Source organism: Brassica napus, chromosome C9 (genome assembly GCF_020379485.1).
Source record: "Brassica napus cultivar Da-Ae chromosome C9, Da-Ae, whole genome shotgun sequence".
NCBI classification, from domain to species: Eukaryota; Viridiplantae; Streptophyta; class Magnoliopsida; order Brassicales; family Brassicaceae; genus Brassica; species Brassica napus.
This window is the reverse complement of record NC_063452.1, coordinates 62,033,311-62,057,195: the sequence shown is the minus strand read 5'-3', so window position 1 is coordinate 62,057,195 and position 23,885 is coordinate 62,033,311. Positions and strand designations below refer to the sequence as shown.

General features: G+C 35.2%; 3 protein-coding genes, 1 non-coding gene and 1 pseudogene across 7 annotated transcripts; 2 read left to right on the top strand and 3 right to left on the bottom strand.

Moving 5' to 3' along the window:
- Nucleotides 1–5,668: 5,668 nt before the first annotated feature.
- On the top strand, nt 5,669–8,998 carry LOC106446079 (glutamyl-tRNA(Gln) amidotransferase subunit A-like). 4 transcript variants are annotated; one of them, XM_013887752.3, is made up of 12 exons: nt 5,669–5,986; nt 6,163–6,267; nt 6,447–6,671; nt 6,754–6,836; nt 6,919–7,019; nt 7,111–7,234; nt 7,349–7,503; nt 7,598–7,734; nt 7,807–7,977; nt 8,053–8,277; nt 8,363–8,599; nt 8,683–8,998. In XM_013887752.3, the coding sequence occupies exons 1-12, from the start codon at nt 5,819–5,821 to the stop codon at nt 8,824–8,826; spliced, it is 1,875 nt and encodes a 624-aa protein (XP_013743206.1). In that variant the 5' UTR covers nt 5,669–5,818; the 3' UTR covers nt 8,827–8,998. The 4 variants fall into 4 exon arrangements, with proteins under 4 accessions (XP_013743206.1, XP_022565899.1, XP_013743205.1 ...); XM_013887751.3 differs by having other exon boundaries at nt 5,671–6,066; nt 6,168–6,267; XM_013887753.3 differs by having other exon boundaries at nt 5,836–6,066.
- Nucleotides 8,999–9,181: 183 nt separating this feature from the next.
- LOC106446080 lies at nt 9,182–10,068 on the bottom strand. The gene is made up of 2 exons (XM_013887755.2): nt 9,906–10,068; nt 9,182–9,817 (listed from the first exon to the last, which is right to left on the bottom strand). The coding sequence occupies exons 1-2, from the start codon at nt 9,921–9,923 to the stop codon at nt 9,347–9,349; spliced, it is 489 nt and encodes a 162-aa protein (XP_013743209.1). The 5' UTR covers nt 9,924–10,068; the 3' UTR covers nt 9,182–9,346.
- A 638-nt stretch (nt 10,069–10,706) lies between these two features.
- On the bottom strand, nt 10,707–13,061 carry LOC106350450 (annotated as a pseudogene).
- A 4,701-nt stretch (nt 13,062–17,762) lies between these two features.
- Nucleotides 17,763–17,848, top strand: TRNAY-GUA. The gene is given in 2 exon segments: nt 17,763–17,799; nt 17,813–17,848. It is a non-coding gene; the product is annotated as a tRNA-Tyr (tRNA).
- A 3,676-nt stretch (nt 17,849–21,524) lies between these two features.
- On the bottom strand, nt 21,525–23,856 carry LOC106351924 (ethylene-responsive transcription factor ERF115-like). The gene is made up of 2 exons (XM_013791640.3): nt 22,611–23,856; nt 21,525–22,294 (listed from the first exon to the last, which is right to left on the bottom strand). Exons 1-2 carry the CDS (start codon nt 22,837–22,839, stop codon nt 21,762–21,764), a joined length of 762 nt encoding a protein of 253 aa, XP_013647094.2. The 5' UTR covers nt 22,840–23,856; the 3' UTR covers nt 21,525–21,761.
- Between the last annotated feature and the right edge of the window lie 29 nt (nt 23,857–23,885).

Below are 23,885 nucleotides of genomic sequence, written 5' to 3'. Positions count from 1 at the left end.
ACTAACTAATGCTTACGTAGCAAAGCCCTGATTATCATGAGATTCGTTATGTACGTTATAGATATATATGTTCTTTTTTTTGGGATCAAAAGTTATGGATATATGTTCAGATGTTCTAGCACACACATTAACTATAGAATTGTAAAGCTAAACGACTACTATAAGCGTCTTCTTGAAAGATAAATGAAGTTGATGAGGTTTAAGATTCTTTCAAAAAAAAACTGAAAGAATCTTAAACCTCATCAGCTCCATTTATCTTTCAAGAAGATGCTTATAGTAGTCATTAGGAAATACAAAATGAAAGATGCAACTCTATCTGGTGTCTTTTGGGTTGGAACACTGTATTGAGAACATATATACGCCTAACATTCTCCCGATATTCCATAGATATTTAACCTTGTCAATATACAATAACTTAGAAAGAACATTCTGTGATATACGCATAATATGCTAATAATTTTATTTTAATATCCATTTACTGTGTAATGGAAATTAGTTACAAAAACTACTGTGGATAGCTCGTAACCAAGAGTTTATGATTTGTAATCTTTCCATTTATCTATGACGGTGTAATCTCCTATATAAGGAACCTCTATGTTATGAATAAAGATAGACTTTTCTATTATTTTTATAACACGTTATCAGCACGAAACTCTAAATCCCTAAGCTAATACCCAAATCGAAAAACCCTAAAACCCTAACCCTAGCCGGCGATCCGACGAACCCTAAACCCCGATCGCGTCTCTTGTTCCCGCATTTGTTCCAGCTCGCGTCCCCGATCAGCTTCAGTTCAAGGCGTTCCTGATCCTAGCTCAGACGTTCGCGACCCGAGAGCAGCTCCAGCACGCGACCTCTTCCTCGTTCGCGACAGCATCAGACAGCTCGCATCCGACGATCAAGGCGTTCCCGATCAAGCAACAAAGGACGTCTGCGACCCGATAGAAGCGACTTGATCCATTCCAGCTCGCGTCCCGTTCGTATCCAGCTCGCGGCTCAACTCCTTTGGTGGTCTGATTCAACAATAATCTAAGGTTAAAAGGTAATTCAAAACCTAATAACCCATAATCGAACATGGATTGATTGATAAAGAATGAAACCCTAAAACCCTAATCTTTATGAATCAAAACCATAGGGTAATAGATCAAAAATCCTAATTGAGTAAATCGAAGCTCTAAAAGTTCAATACCCCAAACCCTAAATCATCTTCCTACATGATTAAAACCCCAAATCGATTTTTACAAGTTAAAATCCGATAAACCCTAACCCTATATCTATAAACCCTAAATAATATAAGTATCAGAATCAATTATACTATAATTATCAAATCACATGTTAAAACCCCAATCGAATATTTTGAAATCAAAACTGTTTTTGGTTTTGATCATTGAGGTTTTAAATCTGATTGAATAGGATGCTATGTTGCTAGAATTGTTTGACCGTTAAATTGATAGATTTATTTTCTCATCCAGCTTGGTTAATTGTTCATCTGATTTAAAATTGTTTAAACCGACCAGCCTGTTAAAATATTGATTGAATCCGATAGGTTGCTAGCTTGCTTTGCTTATATAATTCGATAGGTTGATAGATTGATTGAGGTTTACTTGTTTAAAATACGAATGATCTGATTGCATGATTCTTGAGGTTTAATATCATCTGCTAGGATTGATAGTTTTGTAATCTAATCTTTTTAAATAGAAACCCTAAATAATCTGTATGATATGTTATATTAATCTGATTTGAGATGTCGAAAATCAACCTGGATTTTGCTGCCCTAAATCTCTCTGAAGATAATTATTTACGGTGGGCATTGGGTACAAAGATTATCCTAAAGTCAAAAAGACTTGGTGAATGTATCATAGAAGGCAATAATGCCAATGAGAAAGATTGATACAGGGCAATATTAATTATTAGCCATCATCTTATTAAGAGTCTCAAAGATCAGTATCTGACTATAGAGAATCCTCTAGACCTTTGGAAAGAGTTAAAAATCGAGATATGATCACCAAAGAACGGTGTTATTACCAAAGGACATATTTGATTGGAGGAATCCCAGAATCCAGGACTATAAGTCTGTGGATGAGTTTATTGCTAGCTGGCCAAAATAATAGATTACTGATGAGAAACAGTGAATTGAGACCTCCTGGATTAACCCCATTACCTGATACCAATAAAGCCGCAGAAAAAAAAAAGGTAACCACGTTCAGAATGATAGACCACACGGTTATGTCCGTGGAGAGTGGAAAGGACGTGGCCATGGCCACTATAACACATTTGGCCACGGGAATCACTATGGCAGAGGCCGTGGGTATCAACCCAATTTGAGCCATGGTCAAGGCAGTGGCCATGGTATATCTTTTAAATCACAAAGCTCGACCAAATCAGTGTGCCATAGATGTGGAATGGGGAACCATTGGGCTAAGATACGAAGGACTCCCAAACATTTTTGTGACCTCTATCAAAGAGAGTCTGAAAGGGAAGAATCCTGAAACCCACTTGGTCTATAAAGATGGTGAAAATAATTTCGAACATGATCAAGATGATCTTATGGAATATGAGACTTATGATTGCCTAAAAGAATCAAGTTGATAATCTGATTTCGACATCAAACTTGTGTGATTGCTTTGCTTGTATGTTTTCTCTGATTTTTATCTCCTTGAATTTATTTCTATTACATTTTCTGCTTAGATTAAATGAATGAATGATTTTTCTATATGAGTACACTGAAAAATGCCAATATAAGTACTAAAGTAGGTGTCGCCAGTCTGAAAGAAGACTATGGCTAGGCTAATATATTATTGCCTAAGGGTATGCATCTAGAAATCAGTGATGCCTTATATTCACCCAGCTCTAAGAGCAAGAGGAGCCTATTGAATTTTAAAGATATAAGAATGAATGGTTTCCATATTGAAACATTGGGCGAAGGAAACAAAGAGTTCCTTCAGATATATGTATAAAATCGCTCAAGGCCATAATAAGTCCTAAAAACTATACATGCATTCTCTACTGACCTAGACTATGCATAGATCAGTATGATAGAGGCTAAAAGCCTGTGAAAATATACACTTTATGGCACGACCGGATTGGCCATCATGGTCCAAATATGATGCAAAAATTGATATTCAAAAGGCATACATTAAAAGATAAGAAGAGTTATCCCAAAGAATCTCACGTGTGTAGCATGTACACAAGAGAAACTCATTAGGACATCACCAGTAAAACGGATACGAGCCCCTTTTTCATAAATAAAGACTATATGTCTAGATAATACTGGTGAATACATGTCCCAAGCGTTTAAATGATTATGGTATGTCTATGGGGGTAAGTGTGGACAATTCTGTGATACATGTCCATACCAAGAACGTCTTGGCCGAAATCTTTTAAAACGCAAATAGCTGATTGATAGACGATAACTTATGAGGTCAAAACTCTCATTCATAGCTTGGACCAGACAAAATTTACATGCACCTAAGTTAATATACATCAGGCCATTTAGTGAGTATAGATATCCCCTATCACAATTATTAACTGGTCAAAAGCCAAACATACCCCATCATAAGACATTTGGATGTGATGTCTATGTACTAATTGCTCCACCACAGAGAATTAAGATGGAACCTCAAAAGGAGGATGATGATATATATTGGATATGATTCTCCCACAATAATAAAGTACTTTGAACCAACTATGGGTGATTATATTTGAGGCCAGGTACACAGATTATTTTAAGACCAGAAGGAGAAAAAAATAATAAAGCTGGTAAAAGAATGGTAAAAGAAATAGAATGGAATCAACCATCAATGTCTTGGCAAGATCCTCGGACTAAAGAATGTGAAATAGACGTCCAAAGATTATACATTTGCAAAGCTAGCTAATCAAATGCCAGACACATTTGCTGATCCGAAAAAGAATGATTGAGTCATATATAAACCAGCTTGTAAAGCACCAACGAATTTGATGTCCAAGAAGAGACACAGTCAAGTTGATACAGAGTCTAGACAACGTATGAAACGTGGTAGACCAAATAGGTTCCAAAAGATAAGAATCATCGGAAACAAAAGAATGGTGCAGAGAATGATAATCAAAATCCAAATCCGAGGTTACTAAGGAAACCATCCCAGACATGGAGATAAGACTGGCCGGCTCTAAGGTACAGGTACCAAACAATGTAGCTTGGGACGCCAAGCTGCAAATTATTAAAGGTCCTGATAATAATGAATCTCAATCGATTATATCATGCCTGGAACATAATGGAACCAATAAGGAATGTCGACATAAGATGCTTTATTTGCATACAAGGTAGCACTTGAATTTATGAATATAAGCGAGGATCATGAACCCACGTCAATATAAGAGTGTGCACTCGTAGAACAGATTGGATTGAATGGAAACGTGGGGTTAAATAGTTTAAGGAAGAAAGGCGTATTTGGCCATATGATTAAGACGCCATATGATGTTAAAACCAGTGGATATAAATGGGTCTTGTGAGGAATAGAAATCGTGAGATATAAAGCTGATGTTGCACAAGGATTCTCACAAATACCAGTAATAGATTATGAGGAGACATACTCCCATGTGGTGGTTGCAACTACTTTTAGATTTCTCATAAGTTTGGCTATATAAGAGAGAAAATTAGACTTGCAGTAAGTTGATGTAGTGACTGCATATTTATATGGTCCACTGGATAATGAAAGTACTAGAGGGTATTGAGCTGAAAGTACAGCAAGTTCTCGAGAACAATATTGATAATCATCAAAGTATATGATCTGAATATCCTAGGAACCTCTGGATACAATTTCTCAAACAGTTGAATATCTCAAGAAAGAGTTTGAGATGAAAGATCTTGGAAAACAAAGTTTTGTTTGGGATTACAGCTTGAGTACATTAACAATGAAATCCTTGTACATCAAATAGTATATACAGAAAAAGGTACTCAAGAGATTTAATATGGACCAATCTTACCCATTATCTAGTACATGGGCGTGAGATAACTTGTTTTGGACACTGATCCATTCAGTCCAAAGGTGGACGATAAAGAAGTCCATTTAGTCCTGAGATGGACGATGCAGAAATCTTGTTTTAGACACTGATCTGATTGGTCCATAAAGAAGGACGATGAAGAAACCTTTGATTTTGGTTTATTTTATACTAACCAGCCCAAAGAGGGTTATTTGGTTTTGTTGATGGTACACATGGTGGTACACGCATATCACAGCAACATCATCCAAGATTTCGTGTGTGTATTTGAGGTCGATGACTCAATATGTTCGATCAGATTGTGGCATGGCCGATGGTAAAAAAAAACCAACTATCATGTTCGAGGACGAAGCATATTTTGCCCAAGATCTTCATCACTCACGGATTGCAGAAAATTGGAGAGGTCCAAGAGACCTTCAGTAATGTCCAAATCAGAGGGAGTAATGTGTGTTGTACTCTTTTTTCTTCACTATGGTTTTGTCCCGATTGGGTTTCCTGGTAAGGTTTTAATGAGGCAACATTAAAGCACATTACAAGCTCTAAATGGTTATGTCATCTAAGGCAGAGTGTTATGAACCAGATTGTGGATGGCTCATAATCAAGAGATTATAATTTGTAATCTTTCTATTTATCTATGACGGTATAATTTCCTATATAAGAAACTTGTATCTCATGAATAAAGATAGACTTTCCCATTACTTTTATAACAAACCGAGAAATTAATTAGACCCACTATTTGCTTCACACAGGTTGATCATGATCGCTTCACCGTTCTAAATTTCAAGGACGTGAGTTCCGCACCGGCTCCGTCACCGTTATCAACCACGATTCACAAGCCGACACGATGGTAGCACCACAGATCACCACGTGTGATCCAACCATACGACCTTGCTTACTGACGCGTGGCTCACCACCTCGTACTCGTACATGTGCGCCGCTTCTCCTCCTCCTACTAGGTTTAACGGTCTCTCTCACGGTTGCAAATCCTTCATGTGAGTCCTCTGTTTCAATGGTGAGAAACTGTAAGCAACTGTGGAAAATTTTAGACAGGAAAGTGAGTGTTCCCCGCCGTAGGATTACAACTTCACCGAGGTTAAAAAAAAAAAAAAAAAATCTGATTTTGACTTTTCAAATTTGTCCTGCATCTTTTAATGAGCTGATGTCATTTATATAATGTTTTTTGATCAGGACAGTAACATAACTCAAACTGAATTACCAGATAAGACAATGGAAGCTAAGTGTTTACAAAGCATGTTTGAGTTGATTGATTCTGGATTCTTCAATGAAACTAAGGTAGTGCCTTGTTACTTCTTAGTCTTCCTCACAATAAATAAATTATACAAATCCACTTAGGAATATTTAATAGAAACCAAGACCAATTTTTTGTAATAATGATTCAAACTCAACACTTTGATTTTGGTATAAACCATACTTCCGAGTAAAAACATTGATTGTTTTGGGGTTATATACAGATTCAGGAGATTGCAAATGGGGCCACTGAAATGAACCTTCCTATATACCGGACCAACCGGAAACTCGTGGCTACTAAGAATGGCGGTTTGGAAAATCCATCCCCTCTGGTGTTTAATGCGTCTTGGAACAGAGAAGTTCCACGAGCACAAGCCAAAAGATTCAACTATCCTTCACTATCTGGAGTACGACTCCCTGAAAATGAAGAAGATATTGCATTCATGAGCGTAAGTCATCTGCCTTTTTTTATATTGTTGCTGTTATAGTAGATGGATAGTTTCTGTATGATTAGAGAATGCTTCTTGGCAGGTTCTTGAACTCGGAGAACTTATAAAGACCAAACAAGTTACTTCCAAGGAACTTGTACGTATTTATCTCAAGCGGTTAAAACGGTATGGGAGCTTCTGTTCTGCGCTGAGTGTTTTTTAGGGAAGTTTTATCTGTTCTGATGTTGTAAGTGGGGGATTCTTGAAGGTATAATCATGTTCTTGAATCGGTCGTTACTTATACTGAAGAATTAGCATACAAACAAGCCAAAGAAGCTGATGATTTGCTCTCTCAGGGAACTTATCTCGGTATGTTTTCCTCATTGGTAGATTTGTTTGATGGATTGTTAAATATTTAACGTTTCAAGCTTCTGATTAATATTTTCTTTGTGCGTTATAGGACCTCTTCACGGGATTCCATATGGTTTGAAGGATATAGTTGCGGTCCCGGGGTACAAAACTACGTGGGGTTCAACTTCTTTTAAAGACCAAGTTCTTGATATTGAAGCATGGGTTTACAGAAGGTAAAAAAAATTCACCACGTCCACACTTTTTTTTTTTTTTTGGTGTGTGAATGGAGCTCACTTGACAACATCGTCAGGACGTTTTTTTGTTTTTTTTTTTGTTTGTTTGTTTAGATTAAAAGCTTCAGGTGCAGTTTTAGTAGCAAAGCTTGTAACGGGTTCTCTAGCTTATGATGACATCTGGTTCGGGGGACGGACTAGGAACCCGTGGAATATTGAGGAGTTCTCTACCGGTTCATCAGCTGGACCTGCTGCTTCCACATCAGCTGGTTATTTTTTTTATAGAAAATGAATCAAGATTACGTTTCTATTTGACCATAACTGGAATATAACCAGTTTCTTTCCCATTTAAATTTTGTTCAGGTATGGTTCCGTTTGCGATAGGCTCGGAGACAGCAGGCTCAATGACATACCCTGCAGCTAGGTGTGGCGTAACAGCATTTCGTCCCACATTTGGGAGCGTTGGTAGAACCGGAGTGATGAGCTTATCCGAGAGTCTGGTATGGCAAACTAGCATCGGCCTTAACTCGCTTCTTGAGTAACATTAGTAAATGCAACTCCTCTTGGCACAGGATAAGCTTGGACCTTTCTGTAGAACAGCAGCAGATTGTGCTGTAGTTCTTGACGCTATAAAAGGGAAAGATCCCGATGATCTCTCATCAAGAGAGATTGCGTTTGTAGATCCCTTCTCAGTAGATATCACGAAACTCACTGTTGGGTATACAAAAGATGCTGATATGAAGGTAAACAAAATAGTTAAATGATGTATGCATTTAGAATAACCATTTTGGTGTTAATTCAACATGTGACATATGCAGGTTGTGGAAGTTCTTGGGTCGAAAGGTGTCAATATGGTTCCTTTTGAACTAAACTATACAGTGGATTCTGTTCAAGGGATATTGAACTTCACAATGGACGTAGACATGTTAGCTCATTTTGATGAATGGCAAAGAACAGGTCAAGAGGATCTCTACGAAGCTCAGGATCAGTGGCCGGTTGAGTTACGCCGTGCTCGTGTAGTTACAGCCGTTGATTACATTCAGGTTTTACCCATTTTTATTTTTGGTTTACATGTCGGTCTTTGCATGGTTATGTCCGGTTTATTATATCTCTGGTTTATTGGTTTAGGCGCAGAGAGCTCGTGGTAAGTTGATTAGAGAAGTGGAGAAGAGCTTTATAGTAGATGCGTTTATTGGAAACGTGACGGATTGGGAGAAAGTCTGCATGGGAAACCTTGTTGGTTTGCCAGTTCTAGTGATTCCGACAGGTTTCAAGAACATATCGGAACCACCACCGACCAAGAGTTGTCGTAGGAGGACAACGATTAATGCTGGAATCTATGCTCCTCCTGAACGTGATCACATCGTAAGTTAATCTTATTATATGCCGTTTTCTGAATTGAAATTCTAAGAATTCTTATAAAAAATATTTCTTTTTGGGTGTGGTAGGCTTTGGCATTGGGTATGGCATACCAATCGGTTACCGATGCCCATAAAAGACGACCGCCTGTCGATGATCTTGGACCGGATGACTCCATACCAAATCCGCCTAGAGCTATAATCCCTCCCCGAAGGTTACACATACACGAATGAGTGTTTTTATTTTTCCCTAGCTTTTTGTTATGTTAGGATAATAATCAGCTCAATGTTTATGTGTTTTGTTAGTACGAAGTTTAAAATATGTTACGAAGTTGTGGTTAACATATTGTCCAAGAATGAAGAAGGGGTAAAATTACATCTTTCCCGATTTCGAGGAAGAGAATTATTTTTCTGTCCCAATGGGTTACCAAGCCAACGCAGTGGTGTATTCGTTTCTTTTCTTTGGTAATGAAATGACCATCTAAGAACCCGAAATTTATCATGGTCTAAGTAGGAACTTGCTATAAGGGGATGCTTGAGCTATGTTCTAACGTTTTTTTCTTCCTTGCGTGTTATGTTTATTCAGCGATGCTGACTAGAGAAACTTTTATTAGGTAATTTACATACTGTTCAGTGCCACAAAATACATTGATGCAAAACAGGATAAAACATTAGTAGACCCATTCAAAACAAAAAAACCAGCTTTATTCAGACGTGAATTAACTATTAAGTTCATGGACCGGAAGACAATACATCAGTTAGCAGCAGACATCTTTGGATCAACGCCAACATCCTTTAGCGTCACGGCACGAGGCTTATGAGCGAAATGGTCTTTTCTAATTGGGTCAGGAATGACATCCTGTTTGTCAAAGTCTAGGACGTGAGCGAGTTTCCTAAACCACGACCTATTAGCCAACCTGTCCGCTTCATTTATAACTCTATCCGGATCTTCAACCTCGGGAACAGTCTCTCTCGTCTTCTTGTTGACACGAACGCTCGGGTTTTCGTGGAGGTGGAGATACGCAGTGTAGAGGCCGAACGACACCGACAGTGAAATCATCCCTATGGAGACATATACAGGCATGAAATCACCTTTTGTCGCCGTAGTCGTGGTTGCTGGTCTCTGACCACCGTGCTCTGCCGTTGGGGAGTAAGCTTTGGGTTTTGGTGTAGTCGCTGTAGCGTAAGTCCTTAGCCTTTGCACCATGCTTTTCAAGTGAGTACCCTTCAACATCAAATGACAACCGTAAGGCCAAATGAATCTTGATGAGTACATTACAAATATTTGATGTCAACAAGTATTAAGTACTTACTGTTGATCGGACCGCCATAGCTGGTTCTCGGAGATGGATCTGTTAAGTAAGTGAGATCAAGCTGAATAAACGACCAAGATGCGTCTTTGATTTAGTTCTTGTTCAGTACTTGTTTCGGATGATACTTGGAGTGTTAAGATTGTGTAATATAAAGGAATATAGAGACATCTGGAGTGGAGCTGAGAAGATAAATGTAGAAGGTTACAAATACACGTGTCTGCATGTAAGAACATGCAGTCTAATCGTGGAAGTCTCTTGAAGATCCACGTCCCATCAGACTCCTTTATCATTTTGGGATTTTCCCTTCATAATATTTTAATAATCATAAGATTAATACGTGTTTGAGATTTAATAAACATAAGATTAATATAAAGATTGTTAGGATAAGAGCAAATCTACAGCCGCCCAAAGTAACATTTGCTTGTTAGGATAAGAGCAAATTTACAGCCGCCCAAACTAACATTTGCTTGAAAATGAACCGAACCTAACCAGAAGTTTAAATAGAACCGTAATTTTACTCAATTGAAGATCCGTTTGTGAAGATGTGACACTGACATGAGTCTTGATCATGAACACATCAACTACCAGCAGACATATCACAGTAACGGCTTGTTTCTGTTATCTCTCACATAATCCAAGCCCATCTTTATCCCAAAGTTTCTAAAGTAACCAGATAAAGATCCATTTTTGTTGGTTTTATGTATTGTTCACGAGCTCCACTCATATGTGGCGGTCCGTCATTAATTTTTTTTTAATCATTTTTTTCGGACAAAAAAAATTTTAAAAAACTCTTAGACTAACTTTAGCAATAATAATCATGCTCTAAGTAAACCTCAAGAGTCCACAAAAAGATCTTTTGCGAACAACAAAAAAGAAAGACTAACTCCGAGAAATTTTTTCGTATTTGGCTTTTTAATCAAGAGCCATATTTTTCTTCATAGCTTCATAAACAATATACGTAATGCTAGCCACTGGAACCACTTTGAGAAGATTCGGTAAAAGTCCTCTGTAGAATCCTCTCACACCTTCCCCTCTCATCGTTTTTATAAACTCTTGCTTCATCGTCGTCTCTGAACTATCCGCTTGCATTCTAACAAACAGAAATAAATCAAACTCGTTTCTACAATCACAGACAAGCAAGAAAAAGAAAACACAAAACTCTTGTTTTACCTTGTTCTCACAACCTGTAACGGGTAAACACACGATGCACCAAGAGCTCCTGATGTCATCCCACAGCTCAGCTGTATCAACGGACCCGGCTCTGCACAAATTTGAACCCATTTCAGTAATTATCATTAAACAATAAGGGTTTGATGTGATCTAACCGGTGTCATGAAGAATGTACGTCCTAGACAAGTCCTTTAACGTTTCATAAGCAGCTAAGTCGATGCCCGCATAAGGTACAATCCCAAGAAGAGAAGGAAAGAGACCCTTGTAGAACGCCCGAGGCCCCTCTCTCACCCATATATCCTTAGTGAGCTTCCACAGCTCCGGCGCCTTCACACAAGTCTGCAGCCTCGTCTTCACCAAATCCATAGGGTAAATCGCGGTCTGAGCCACCGCGCCAGCCATTCCCCCGGCCAAAAGCCTCCCGCTCGCCCAACATCACCTCCTCCCTCTCCCCCAATCAAAGGCTTCAGCATCTCGTAAGCGCAGAACTTAATGGCGCTCTCGGGAGTTACCTTCATGACGTTTAAACCATTGCCTCTGAAGAAACCTGTTAACTTATCTTCCCTCCATATCTTCCTAACGGTCGGGAGGACACCCGCGTGCCCCCTCTGGACCTGCAGAACGACTTTGAGGCGGTCCAGAGGCGCGGTCGCGGTTCTGGAAACGGCTCCGGCTAGTCCTCCTGCGAGAAGTAATCTGCTTCCTTTGACGTGTTGGCTTATACCGTCCGGGATAACAGCTACCTCCCCAATGTCTATCAAGCACACTCTCTCCCAGTGATGGTATATGTTCTCAATGGTGGCTTCGTGAGGGTATAGTAAAAGAAAGTCCCTCCACTCCTCGAACGTTATCGTTCCGTTGTTGTCCTTATCAACATGCTCCACGAAGCGCGCGAGCTCCTCGTCGTCCATCTCAATGCCTACCAACCAATAGCAAATCCAAAATCAATAAAGGTTTGAACTTTACATGACATGACCATCCATATACCATAAAGGTTGGAACTTTATGTGACATGTCATCCATATATACCATAAAGGTTGGAACTTTACGTGACATGACATCAATATATACCATAAAGGTTGGCACTTTACGTGACATGTCATCCATATATACCATAAAGGTTGGAACTTTATCTACGTACCGGCTTTGACGAGGGCCTCCCAGAGCTCCTCGGGCAAAATGCAGCCGTGGTGAGCGACGTCGATGGCTTGGAAGATTCTGTAAAGCTCGAGCTCCTTGGCGTCGATGTAGCGGCGGAACTCGTGGTAATCGACGCGGCCGTCTCTGTTGGCGTCGCAGACTCTGAAGAGGTCTCTGGCGTACTTGTACTCGGGAGGGATCTGGAGGGAAGCGAGGCCCTTTTCGATCTGGGCGTAGTCTAAGAAGCCGAGAGTGGAGTTGTCGAAGAAATCGAATAAGCTGCGGATCCTCACCTCTCTCTCGTCGTTGCTCTCTCGTAAGGCTAAGACGGTCTTCCCGTCTAAGACGATATTTTCAGATTCAAATCAGGAAACCCAGAAGAAAAGGTATTCACTTTGACTCCGGTGAGTGAGTTTTGGATTAAAAGGGCTGTGGCTTTAAGCGACGGCCGGTGAAGGAGAATCCGGCGTCATGTGTTGACCGCAAGTGACGACGTTAACAGTTCCCACCCAATCTCTCTCTCTATCTCTTTGCTTCCACGTGCAATCCTAGCACGGCACGTGCGATTCAGTCAAATTGAGACCGTGTGCGTGTCCCAGTTTTGGAGTCGAACCGATACGTCAATTGACCGTAAATTTTGACTTGTAGCGCATGAGACGGATCTAGAAATTTACAACAGTAGGATGAGAGAGAGGACAAATTTTTATATATTAAAACATAAGTCACAACTTTGATTTACGTGTGATTTTTTAAAATAAAGACCTAATGAATTTATCATAGAAAAAGTCATCTTATATATTAAAAAAAAATCACAACTTTGATTTATATGTGATTTTTTTTTAAAATAGACTTAATGAATCTATTCATAGAAAATCATCTTATATATTAAAACAGAAGTCACAACTTTGATTCATGTGTGATTTTTTTTAAAATGGACCTAATGGATATATTCATAGAAAGTCATGTTACATTTAATTTCTAATTTTATCATTTAAATTTTGGGTCATCAGAAATTTTTATTGGACTATCAATAATTGGATTTAAACAATAGATTATCAATTGGATTTATAAATAGTATAAATTAAATAGATATAATTTAATGTTGTAATAATATACCTTCATATGTTAATTATTTAAATATTTGTCGATGTTAACTTTTAAAATTATAAAGATTTTTTTTTAAATAACAAAAATCACATTATCTAACAATGATTAATCTTTACCGGCTTAAACCAATGAAAACAAATTTTAAACTATATAGTTTATTTTAAAAATTAAACAAAAACTAAATGTTTAATTATTTACTCGATATTATAAATCTATAAAGCGAAAAGTTTAATTTTTAAAAAACTTTCTAAATTTGTGAAATGTTACAATATCTTTGAATATGACAATAAAATAATATTTTAGTAATCTTTATATATATACTAGGTAAGGAACCCACGCGATATCGCGTGGGAACTCATTTTTTATAAATAAATATATCATATTATAATTTATATATTATATAAAAAAATAATTTTAGTTTCAAAAAAAAAATCTCATGTCAAAACGTAGAATATATGTGTTTATATTTATTTATACATAATATTAAAAAATATATATTCTATAATTTTAAATTACAACTAAAATACAAATACATCAATACTAATAAAATTATACATTTTTTTATTATTTTAGGTAATTTACTCTAAAATTTTAAATTATATCAATTTATAATAAATAAATAAAATCTCTTATTAAACAAAAAATCTTTTTAAATAAAAAAAATGTATCGTTTACGTTAGACGGTTGTGTCATAAACGAAAAAGTACGAACGACTCATAACCTAAGACGTACGAACACGTCCTAAACTAAAGGATACAAACATGATGTCATTCAAGAGGTATGAACTTGTTCCAAGGGGTGGACGAATGTGACTTGACCGAAGATATGAATGTGTCATGACCAAAAAAGTGTAAATGGCGTGAACGAAATGGTGTAAATTGAAATTGAGATCCATAAGACAAAAAAGTTTCTGGATGGGTAAAAACAGCCAAAATCAAAAAATATTAAGAAAATGACATATTCTAATTTGGATAGACTTTCTATGTTGTCGAGAAAAGGTCATACTCTTATATCACTTGCACCATGGTTAACCATAAGACAAAAAAGTTTTCGGATGAGTAAAAACATGCAAAATCTAAGAAATATTAATAAAAATGGTATATTCTAATTTGGATAGACTTTTTATGTTTTCGAGAAAAGGTCATACTCTTATATCACCAGCACCATGGTTGACCTTTAACATTCTCTCAGTGATGTCTCGTTCGCACTTTTCCAGTCACGATCCATTCTTACCTCTTCGGTCATAATTCATTGGCACTCCTTTAATTTGGATACGACTCGTTTGCACCCTTTCATTCACGATCCATTCACGTTCTTTCAGTTACGATCCGTTAACACTCATACGGTTACGATCCGTTTACTCCTTTTAGTCACGACATGTTTGCACTTTTTTTCACTACCCATTCGCAATCTTTCGGTCACGACCATTTGCACCCTTTGGCCACGACCCATTTGTAATTTTTGGTCACGACCCGTTTGCAACCTTTCGGTCACGGCCATTTGCAATCTTTCAAACACTACCATTTGCACCCTTTCGATCATAACCCATTTGCACGCTTTCGGTCATAACTCATTTGTACCCTTTTTGTCATGGTCAAGATCCATTCGCATCCTTTCGGTCATGATTAACTTCACATCCTTTCGGTCAAGAACCGTTTGCACCCTTTCGTTTATGACAGTTCACAGCCTTTCGGCCACGATCCTTTTGTACATTTTTGGTCATAATATATTCACACCCTTTCAGTCTCAACACTTTCACACCCTTTGGATCATGATACGTTTGTACCTCTTGGATCATAGCATGTTCGTACATTTTAGATTATGACGCGTTCATATCTCTTAGATTACAACACATTTATACATCTCTGTTGATGACACTATATAAATATATATATTTTTTAATCAGTGTTAATATTTTAAGTTATCTTATATGAATTTTTTTTGTATTTATTAGTATTGAGATGAAAATTTATGTCTTTTTTGTTTTTGCTTTACTCATCTATATATTAATACTTCATTAATATTTGTAGTTGTTTTAAATAGACTTTTAATGTTGGCCAAAAAAGATCATACTCTTATATCACCAACATCATGGTTAACCTTTACCATTCTCTCGGTGATGTTTCGTTCACACATTTTCAGTAACGATCCATTCTTACCTCTTTGGTCATGATCCATTGACAGTGACACACCTTTGGTTACGACTCGTTCACACTCTTTTAGTCAAGATCCATTCACACTCTTTCGGTAACAAATCGTTCACACCCATTTGGTTACGATCCGTTCACACCCTTTTTTGGTCATGACCCGTTTACACTTTTTCGGTCGTAACCCATTCACAACCTTTCGATCATGACCATTTGCACCCTTTGGTCACGACCTGTTTGCAATTTTTCGGTCACGATCCATTCGCAACCTTTCGGTTACGATCATTTGCACCCTTTCGGTGATAACCCATTTGCACCCTTTTGGTCACGGTCAAGATCTGTTCCTACCCTTTCAGTCAAGATTAATTTCACATCCTTTCGGTCAAGATCCATTCACACTTTTTAGTTTATGATCATTGGCAGCCTTTCGTTCACGACCTTTTTGTATATTTTCGGTCAAAATACATTCACATCCTTTCAGTCACAAAACATTCATACTCCTTGGATCATGATATGTTTGTACCTCTTGGATCACAACACGCTCAATACCTTTTAGATTATGATGCGTTCATATCTCTTAAATCACAACACATTTGTACCTCTTCGTTGATGACACCACGTAAATATTTATCATTTTTTAATCATTGTTAATATGAAAATTGTATCTCTTAAGTTTTTTTTTATGAAAAGTTATTTTTATTAGTATTGAAATGAAAATTTATGTCTTTTTGTTTTTACTTTATTCATATATATGAATAGTCACATCTTTCAATTTAAAGGTGGTTATTTTGAAATGATACTTTTATGAATAGCCACAACTTTTCAATTTAAATAGTCACATCTTTTCAATTTTAAATGTAATTATTTTGAAATGATAGAAGTATGAATAGTCACAACTTTTCATTTGAATAATTACATATTTTACAATTAAATTCTAACTAATGCACAACTCTTGAAACAAATAACGAAAATACACAACTTTAACAAGAAATAAAATTTTATAAAAATACACAACTTTTCAACATTGTTTGGGTTTTTCATGTAAAACATTTAAGCGATACAACTTTTACGTATAAAACTTAAGAGATTCAAATTTTCACATTAATCAATACACTGATTTTTACAAATAAAAAAATTGCAAATATTTATGAAATATTAATAAATAGATATGAGCAAAATAAAAACGAAAAGACATAATTTTTCATCTCAATACTAATAAATACAATTTTTCATATAAAAATTAAGAGATGCAACTTTCATATAGATGAATAGTAACATTTTTCCAGTTTAAAAGTGGTTATTTTGAAATGATACTTATATGAATAGTCACAATTTTTCAATTTAAATAGTCGCATCTTTTCAATTTAAAGGTAGTTATTTTGAAATGATACATATATGAATAGTCACAATTTTTTCATTTAAATAATTACATATTTTTAATTTAAATACTAACTAATACACAACTCTTCAAACAAATAATAAAAGGACATATCTTAATATATAATGAAAATACACAATTTTTAACAAGAAATAAAATTCTTATAAAACACACAATTTTTCAACGTTGTTTGAGTTTGCTATTATTAATTGTTTTTTTTTCTTCACCATTTTATTTGATTAGTGAAAATTATGCTTTGAGAAGGCATGGACATTGGACTATTTATAGATTTTCAAAATTTTGTTTGAAGAGTCACATCTTTTGAATTAAAAGGTTGTGTCTTTTTGTAATAATACTTATATGAAAAGTCACAACTTTTCAATATAAATGGTCACATTCTTTAAATATAAATAATTATTTTTAAATAAAAAGACACAACTTTTAATTGTTGAAAAGACATAACCTTTCAACATAAGTGGAATTCACAACCTTTTGAATTAATTGAGATTGCTATTATTAGTAGATATAGTTACGTCTTTAATAATGAAATAATAATGCGAAAATATATATATATATATATATATAAGAAGATACAAATACATGTGAAAGTTTGAAACAATTTATTTAATGGAAAAAATATGCTGTAAACTTATTATGTTTTAAAAATTGATAAACACATATATATTATAATATATATCAATTTAGAATTGAAAACAAAATGTTTATATAAAAATAAATAAAAACAAAAATCCGCGCGGTTGCACGGATCGAGATCTAGTAATATTTTAAAATTTTAGGTGGTTGATTATTTGGTAGCTACTCGCTTGCTGGTTTTCTTCTCCGGTTTGTAAACTAGTTATCAAGTCAATCAGTATTGTTCGTTTATTTATAATTATGTTGCGCTTCAAACAACAACCGACCTTAGCTCAGTTGGTAGAGCGGAAGACTGTAGTCTGTGACAGCAAATCTTTAGGTCGCTGGTTCGATTCCGGCAGGTCGGATTTTTTTAATCAATTTTCCCTTTTTTCAAGTTAATTGCACTTTATACGTCAATATGAGCTGTTATAGTAATATGTCAATGAAACCCGTTTACAGAGTACAGACAAACCAAAAGTTATTATTCTCTACATGTTCTCTTTCAACACAAGGTGCATGGTTTCACCGACGAGCTTCGCAAGATCCTCACCGACACCGTGAAGTCGAAACAATTTAATCAGTTTATTCGTTATTAAGTTTTCAATACATGGTCATGGATCAAGGAGTAAAAAATTGAAGCATTGTGGTTTTTAAAAGAATTTGAATTGATCTAAAATGGGCCAGAATAAGTGGGAAACTGTAATGGGCTTCTATGTATATACAAAGAGTGTCAGTCGGTGCAATTTGAAGAGTCCCGGACCGTAGAAACAAGCAAAACATACATATATACACTGATACATACCTCTCTTTTTATTTTCATTTTGGTATAGTCGATCGAGTATGCATGCATACGTCTTTGGGCCGATAAGTTTGAAAATGAAGGAAAGGGATGAAAGTGGTTGAGATTCGTGAGAGCTTAGAAGGCCGCAAAAGTTGAAAGGGCGGTGCCAGACCGGCGTGCGTGCGCGGCCACCCACATTTTCCGTTAACGTCAACATACATTTCTAGTTACGTTATTGATCTTCTCTTATATTCTGACTGTCGGGAGAGATTTAATTGTATCATATGTTTAATAATTTGAATTGTTTTGTAAGCAACGGTCGATATCTGTGAGATTCACATCAAAGAATTTGAGTATTAGTTGTCAATATTGTATTATGTTTGATTGTCGATCACTTGCCATGTGAACTTTTTTTTGAGAAAGAACTTGCCATGTGAACTTTGTATTATGTTACAATATTTTTGTTAAAATAGGATATAGGGTTTCTATGTGTAGATAACTAACTACCACTAGTTAGAAAATTTCTCATAACCACCAAACATTTGGTGTTATACAAAAAATCTCTTTGGCTAAGGAAAAATTAAGCATTTTTTTATAAGACCATCTCCAATGTATATGTTTCTATATTTTATATTAAAATAGCCATCTCCAATGTATATGTTTCTATATTTTATATTAAAATAGAAATCTCTATTATAGATCTATTATAGAGGTGAAATTGGTCTAATGTATGCTTCTATAATAGAGTTCTTTTATTTTAGAAGAAAATATAAAGACAATTTACTTTTTGTCTCTATATTTAGAGGTAAAAATATTATATCTCTATAATTTTCCTTATAAATAGAGGAATTCTATTATATAAGTATACATTTGAGAAAATTCAGCTCTTTAATAGAAGTTTTCTATTTTAGAAAAAAAAAATAGAGATAAAAATAGAAATGAGTTGGAGATGGTTTGTGGCCATTCTATGACTATTTACAATATTTTTACTAGTGTATGTTGTTGCTACCTTTATATTTTCTCCGTTTCAAAATAAATGATGTTTTAGGGAGTTTTTTTATGTTTCAAAATAGATGATGTTTTCATATTTCAATGTAACTTTTAACTTTATCAAAAACTGTGTAACCAATCATATTTTGTATTGTGTTTTGTGATTGGTTAAATAATTTTTAATTTATATTTTAATGATATTTTTTAAGATAAAAAAACAAGTTTTTTAATAGTTGCGCCCCACCCTAAAATTTGATGTATTTTGAAATATAAGGAGTATATTTTATTAAGTCAATAGTCATCTACCGGAGTGGAACAGTAGAGAACGGTTGTATGTAGTACGTGTTTAGGGCCGGAGTAGACTCGGCTTCGCGTTCGTGACAACGCGCGTGGTAATATATATTAATGCAAGAAATAATATAACGTTTGAAGTTCCACGAATGTCTTCAAGTACAGATTTTTGTCGGCGGCCGACATTCATACACCAATAGGTTTTAAGCACTAACCATTTACGGTAATATGTAAATGAAGAATCACAATAAATCAAATTAAAGAAAGGTAAATGAAAAAAGGACAAAAGAAAGAGGAGACAACGCGTCGTTGGTCGGAAAGTATTCATTATCATCGTAACCATCATTTCAATTGGCATGATGATATGAAATATGAGTCTCTGAATTTCAAAACGATATGATTTCTTTAATTTCTGAAACATATATTCGTTGAATCTAACTCGAAATGGTATAATTCCTCTAAAATTAGTTATTTTCATCATATTTGTAATCAGTTTTTAAGAATAATCTGCATTACAAATTTTGTATATCGTATACCGTAAATAACACATATTCATGTTTGTTAGAATTTTAATAAAACATGAAAGAAATACTTTTTCTCTAATGACGTGGTGATGTTCATCATATTTGTAATCAGTTTTTATGAATCTGCATTACAAATTTTGTATATCGTATACCGTAAATAACACATATTCATGTTTGTTAGAATTTTAATAAAACATGAAAGAAATACTTTTTCTCTAATGACGCGGTGGTCCGCCGGTTTTCACCAGAAGAAGAGTTGTCCTATTGGTCCAGGTCAAAGATCGATTTTCTTCTGTTGCGAAATTATTAGTTTCACATGTGGCCACGCGGATATGGACTCATTGTTTACGGCCTATTTGAATACCTGGGAAAAGATCCATTTGTGGGCTGCACCTCCCACTCAAAGGTTAAATATGTGTCTTTAATAGATCCGGTTTAACTTTTTTAGTTATAAAAAAAATATTTTTTCTCTATTTTAAAATAGATGATGTTTTAGTAGAAAGTAGAAACACAAAAGTTTAGACATATTTTCTAAAAATGAGCATTAAAAATATAAGCAAAATTAGTTTAGGCAATCATCAAAAAAAATCTAAAACATTGTTGGTCATACAATTTTTTCAATAAAACTAAAATTAATATAAAAAAAGTTTTGGAACTAGAAAAATGGTTAGCCTTTGCAAGTTATTTTGAAGAGGGGTTTCAACAACTCATAGCTCATTCATATACCACGAACACAGAATTTAAGGGCGAGCAGTCTAGCACGCAGCGCAAGAAATCAACTGTCGTTTGTTGTCCATATAGATGCGAAACTATCATTTTGGTTTGCAGAGTCTATACAAATTTGTTTAAGTTGCTAACAAAAAGAATTAATATATTATGTATTTGAAATATCAAAAACTCTTCAAAACATCATTTATTTTGAAACGGAAAATTTAGAAATCAGTAAAAAGATATGAAAACATGGGTCAAGAGGAATCAACCTCAACCTCTTTGGATTGACAAATTCAAGGAGTTGAACAAACCCTTAGGGAATCTGTTTTGGTCAAGTTTTCATACCTGTTACTTCAAATCCAAGTATATATCTTTGCTTTAAAAATTGTAACTAAAAAGTGTTATACTGGTTTTGATAGAAAAACCAAGTACTTTTGGGACCCGAACAATCATTTTAAAATGATATCAATGTAGATGTAGTTCCGATAGAACATTCAAACTACAGTACTGGACGGTATTGTTAATAAGCGTGATTCTTTATAACCTGATCCGATATATACAAGGGCTTCACAGCGAACCAATTTTTTTAGCATTTATCATGTGATATGACATCCTGTAAACTGAAGATTTTTATCGTTGATTTTATATTGCTTTGAACACCTACCTTATACACGATAGATATATCCATTAACGTCAGAACTGAGATTCAAATCAATGAATAATTTGTACGTATGCATGTGCTTATTTGAGACTAATCCAATAATTAAGGATGTCACTTTTGAATCAGCGAATTTATTATAGTATGAAACTAAATCCAAATCCAAGGATTGTTAACAAAGAACCCCAAGAAAATTCTTGAAAGAAGAAATAAACAAAATGATCAGAAACAACACACATGCATAACGAAAATAGAAAACACTCAAGGAACATATGATCTTCTCAACAAGTCGCTCGAAATCCCTTATTACTTTTATGAGAATCTCAAAAACCTGAACTGGGAGAAGAATCCCCAAAATGCCAAAATCTGGCGTAATCTTGTTCTTGTTGTTGCCTTGAAGATCCACCAGAAGATGAAGAAGTTGTATTAGATATTGACTGATGATTATACATTGAACCTCCAGTTTCCCCACCGGCCAAACTATAGCTTAATGCATCGTTACTGTTTCCTCCTTGCTGAAGATATTGGTTATAGTAGTATTGGTTATAATATGGCATGGTTTGTGGATTGGTCTGCGGATTTGAGTAATACATTTGATTATTAGAAGAGTGATAGTTTGGTAGACCGGTAATGGTACTAGTGTTACTTGCTAGTTGAGCTCTCTCAGGGAAATTGAGCTTGGCTTTGCTTCCTTTGAACTTAAGAGCTGCTTCATCATAAGCTAAGGCCGCAGCTTCAGCGGTCTCAAATGTCCCGAGCCACACTCGAGCTGCCTTTTGTGGATCCCGAATTTCGGCAGCCCATTTTCCCCATGGCCGTTGCCTTACCCCTCTATAATGCCTCTTCCTCAAGTTTCCTTCATACAACCAACAAGCGACATAAGATATTAACATATATAAGTTTGGTAGACTTCTCATATATATGTTTATTACCAACACTACAAGTAAATTGGGATAATAAGATGAATACACTCGTCGTCCAGAAGATATATCCATCGATAATTATTCCAAAAAAAAGATATAACCATCGATCGCCTCATGTTAATTTTTTTTGTCAACCATACATCTGCTCATGTTAATTATATTTACATATATCAACATATACTAGATGTTATTTGCAATAAACATGCTAGAAAATTCAGATGTGCGCACATATATAGTCTTTCTATATACCTTGATCTTGAGTAGGAGGAACATGTTGGATAGGATCTTGTTGATTATACTCTACAGGGGGTTGTTGATTACTATCATGAGTGCTGCTTTGGTTTCCAATGACTTGAGTCAAGGCTGAGACCATGGCACGTGTGTCGTATTGGGATCGGGCTGATAAGAAAGGAAATATGTTCTCCTCATCATCGGCTTCTTTCCTTTCATCCGATTCACCTGCTCCAAAGGGCATCATCTTTTTTTAAATCTCTTGAATCACTTATTTTTTTATTAGGAGGTTTGGATTTGTATTAGATCTTAGGGTTTCAGGTTTTGTATTGTTTCAAATTGAGTACGCTTTGAACGTTAGAAACAAAGAAGACGAAGATGAGTTGGAGAGAGATTATAGTTAGGGTTTTGGAGTGAGCAATTTTGAAGGTTTTATAGAAGCATTTTTGTCTATGTGAACGTAGACGAATAAGCGAATAACAAAACGTCAAATTGAAGTTTTGTATTTTCCTTTTTAACTTGTTTATTTTCTTAGGTATGATAATTTTCGAGACACGTAAAAATCATTTCACTTATATGAGAGTTTTTGTTATTAAAACTGTAGAGACGCGTGAAAAGGCCTTTTTACTAATAAGTTATGTGTAAATTTGAACAAGTTATGGAATGGATATTATAAAGATTACTAATAAAGCGATCTAACAGAAGAACTTGAAATTGAACGCTATACAAAGATCCCATATGATATTAAAAAACAATAAAGAAGGGAAATGCATGAATGTTACATATTCGTTGCTGGTTTCTTTTCGGGAACACATGTATGGAATCGAAGAAAACACAACAACCAGAACATTTTTCGATGGTTTTTTAAAATACAAAGAAACATAAACCGATACTCTGAAAAATTGAAGGAATAAGAACATTATATGATAATATATTTCTTTTCATTATAAGAATAAGAACATTGTACGTGTGATTTTTTTTTTTCGTGAAGTGGTATCTGGTTGTTTCTTTCTTGGGAAATATTTGGATAGAGATCGAAAAAACAAAATTAGTTATATATCCAAGAGATGTGTAAACACTGATCACTAACTCAAGAGAAAACGTGTGAATTGACCATGTTGTTTTGGAGTAGATCTCTTTCTACTTACAGATGTCGGAAGATGCTTTCAAGTTTCATCTATATCTTGAAATAATTCAGTACTGTACACTCCATATATAGCTAGGAAAAAGGTTTGAATCCAGTGATCAGCACAAAGTTTTTATATGCATATATATATTTAAACCATAAATTTT

Bases quoted from the DNA above. Each gene is read 5' to 3' on its own strand.
- LOC106446079 (XM_013887751.3), top strand. From the start codon at position 5,819: ATGGTAGCACCACAGATCACCACGTGTGATCCAACCATACGACCTTGC. The intron at 6,268-6,446 runs GTAGTGCCTTGT...GGTTATATACAG, and splicing joins GATTCTTCAATGAAACTAAG to ATTCAGGAGATTGCAAATGG. The intron at 7,735-7,806 runs GTATGGCAAACT...CTCTTGGCACAG, and splicing joins TGAGCTTATCCGAGAGTCTG to GATAAGCTTGGACCTTTCTG.
- LOC106351924 (XM_013791640.3), bottom strand. From the start codon at position 22,839: ATGATGCCCTTTGGAGCAGGTGAATCGGATGAAAGGAAAGAAGCCGAT. The intron at 22,295-22,610 runs GTATATAGAAAG...GGTTGTATGAAG, and splicing joins TCCTCCTACTCAAGATCAAG to GAAACTTGAGGAAGAGGCAT.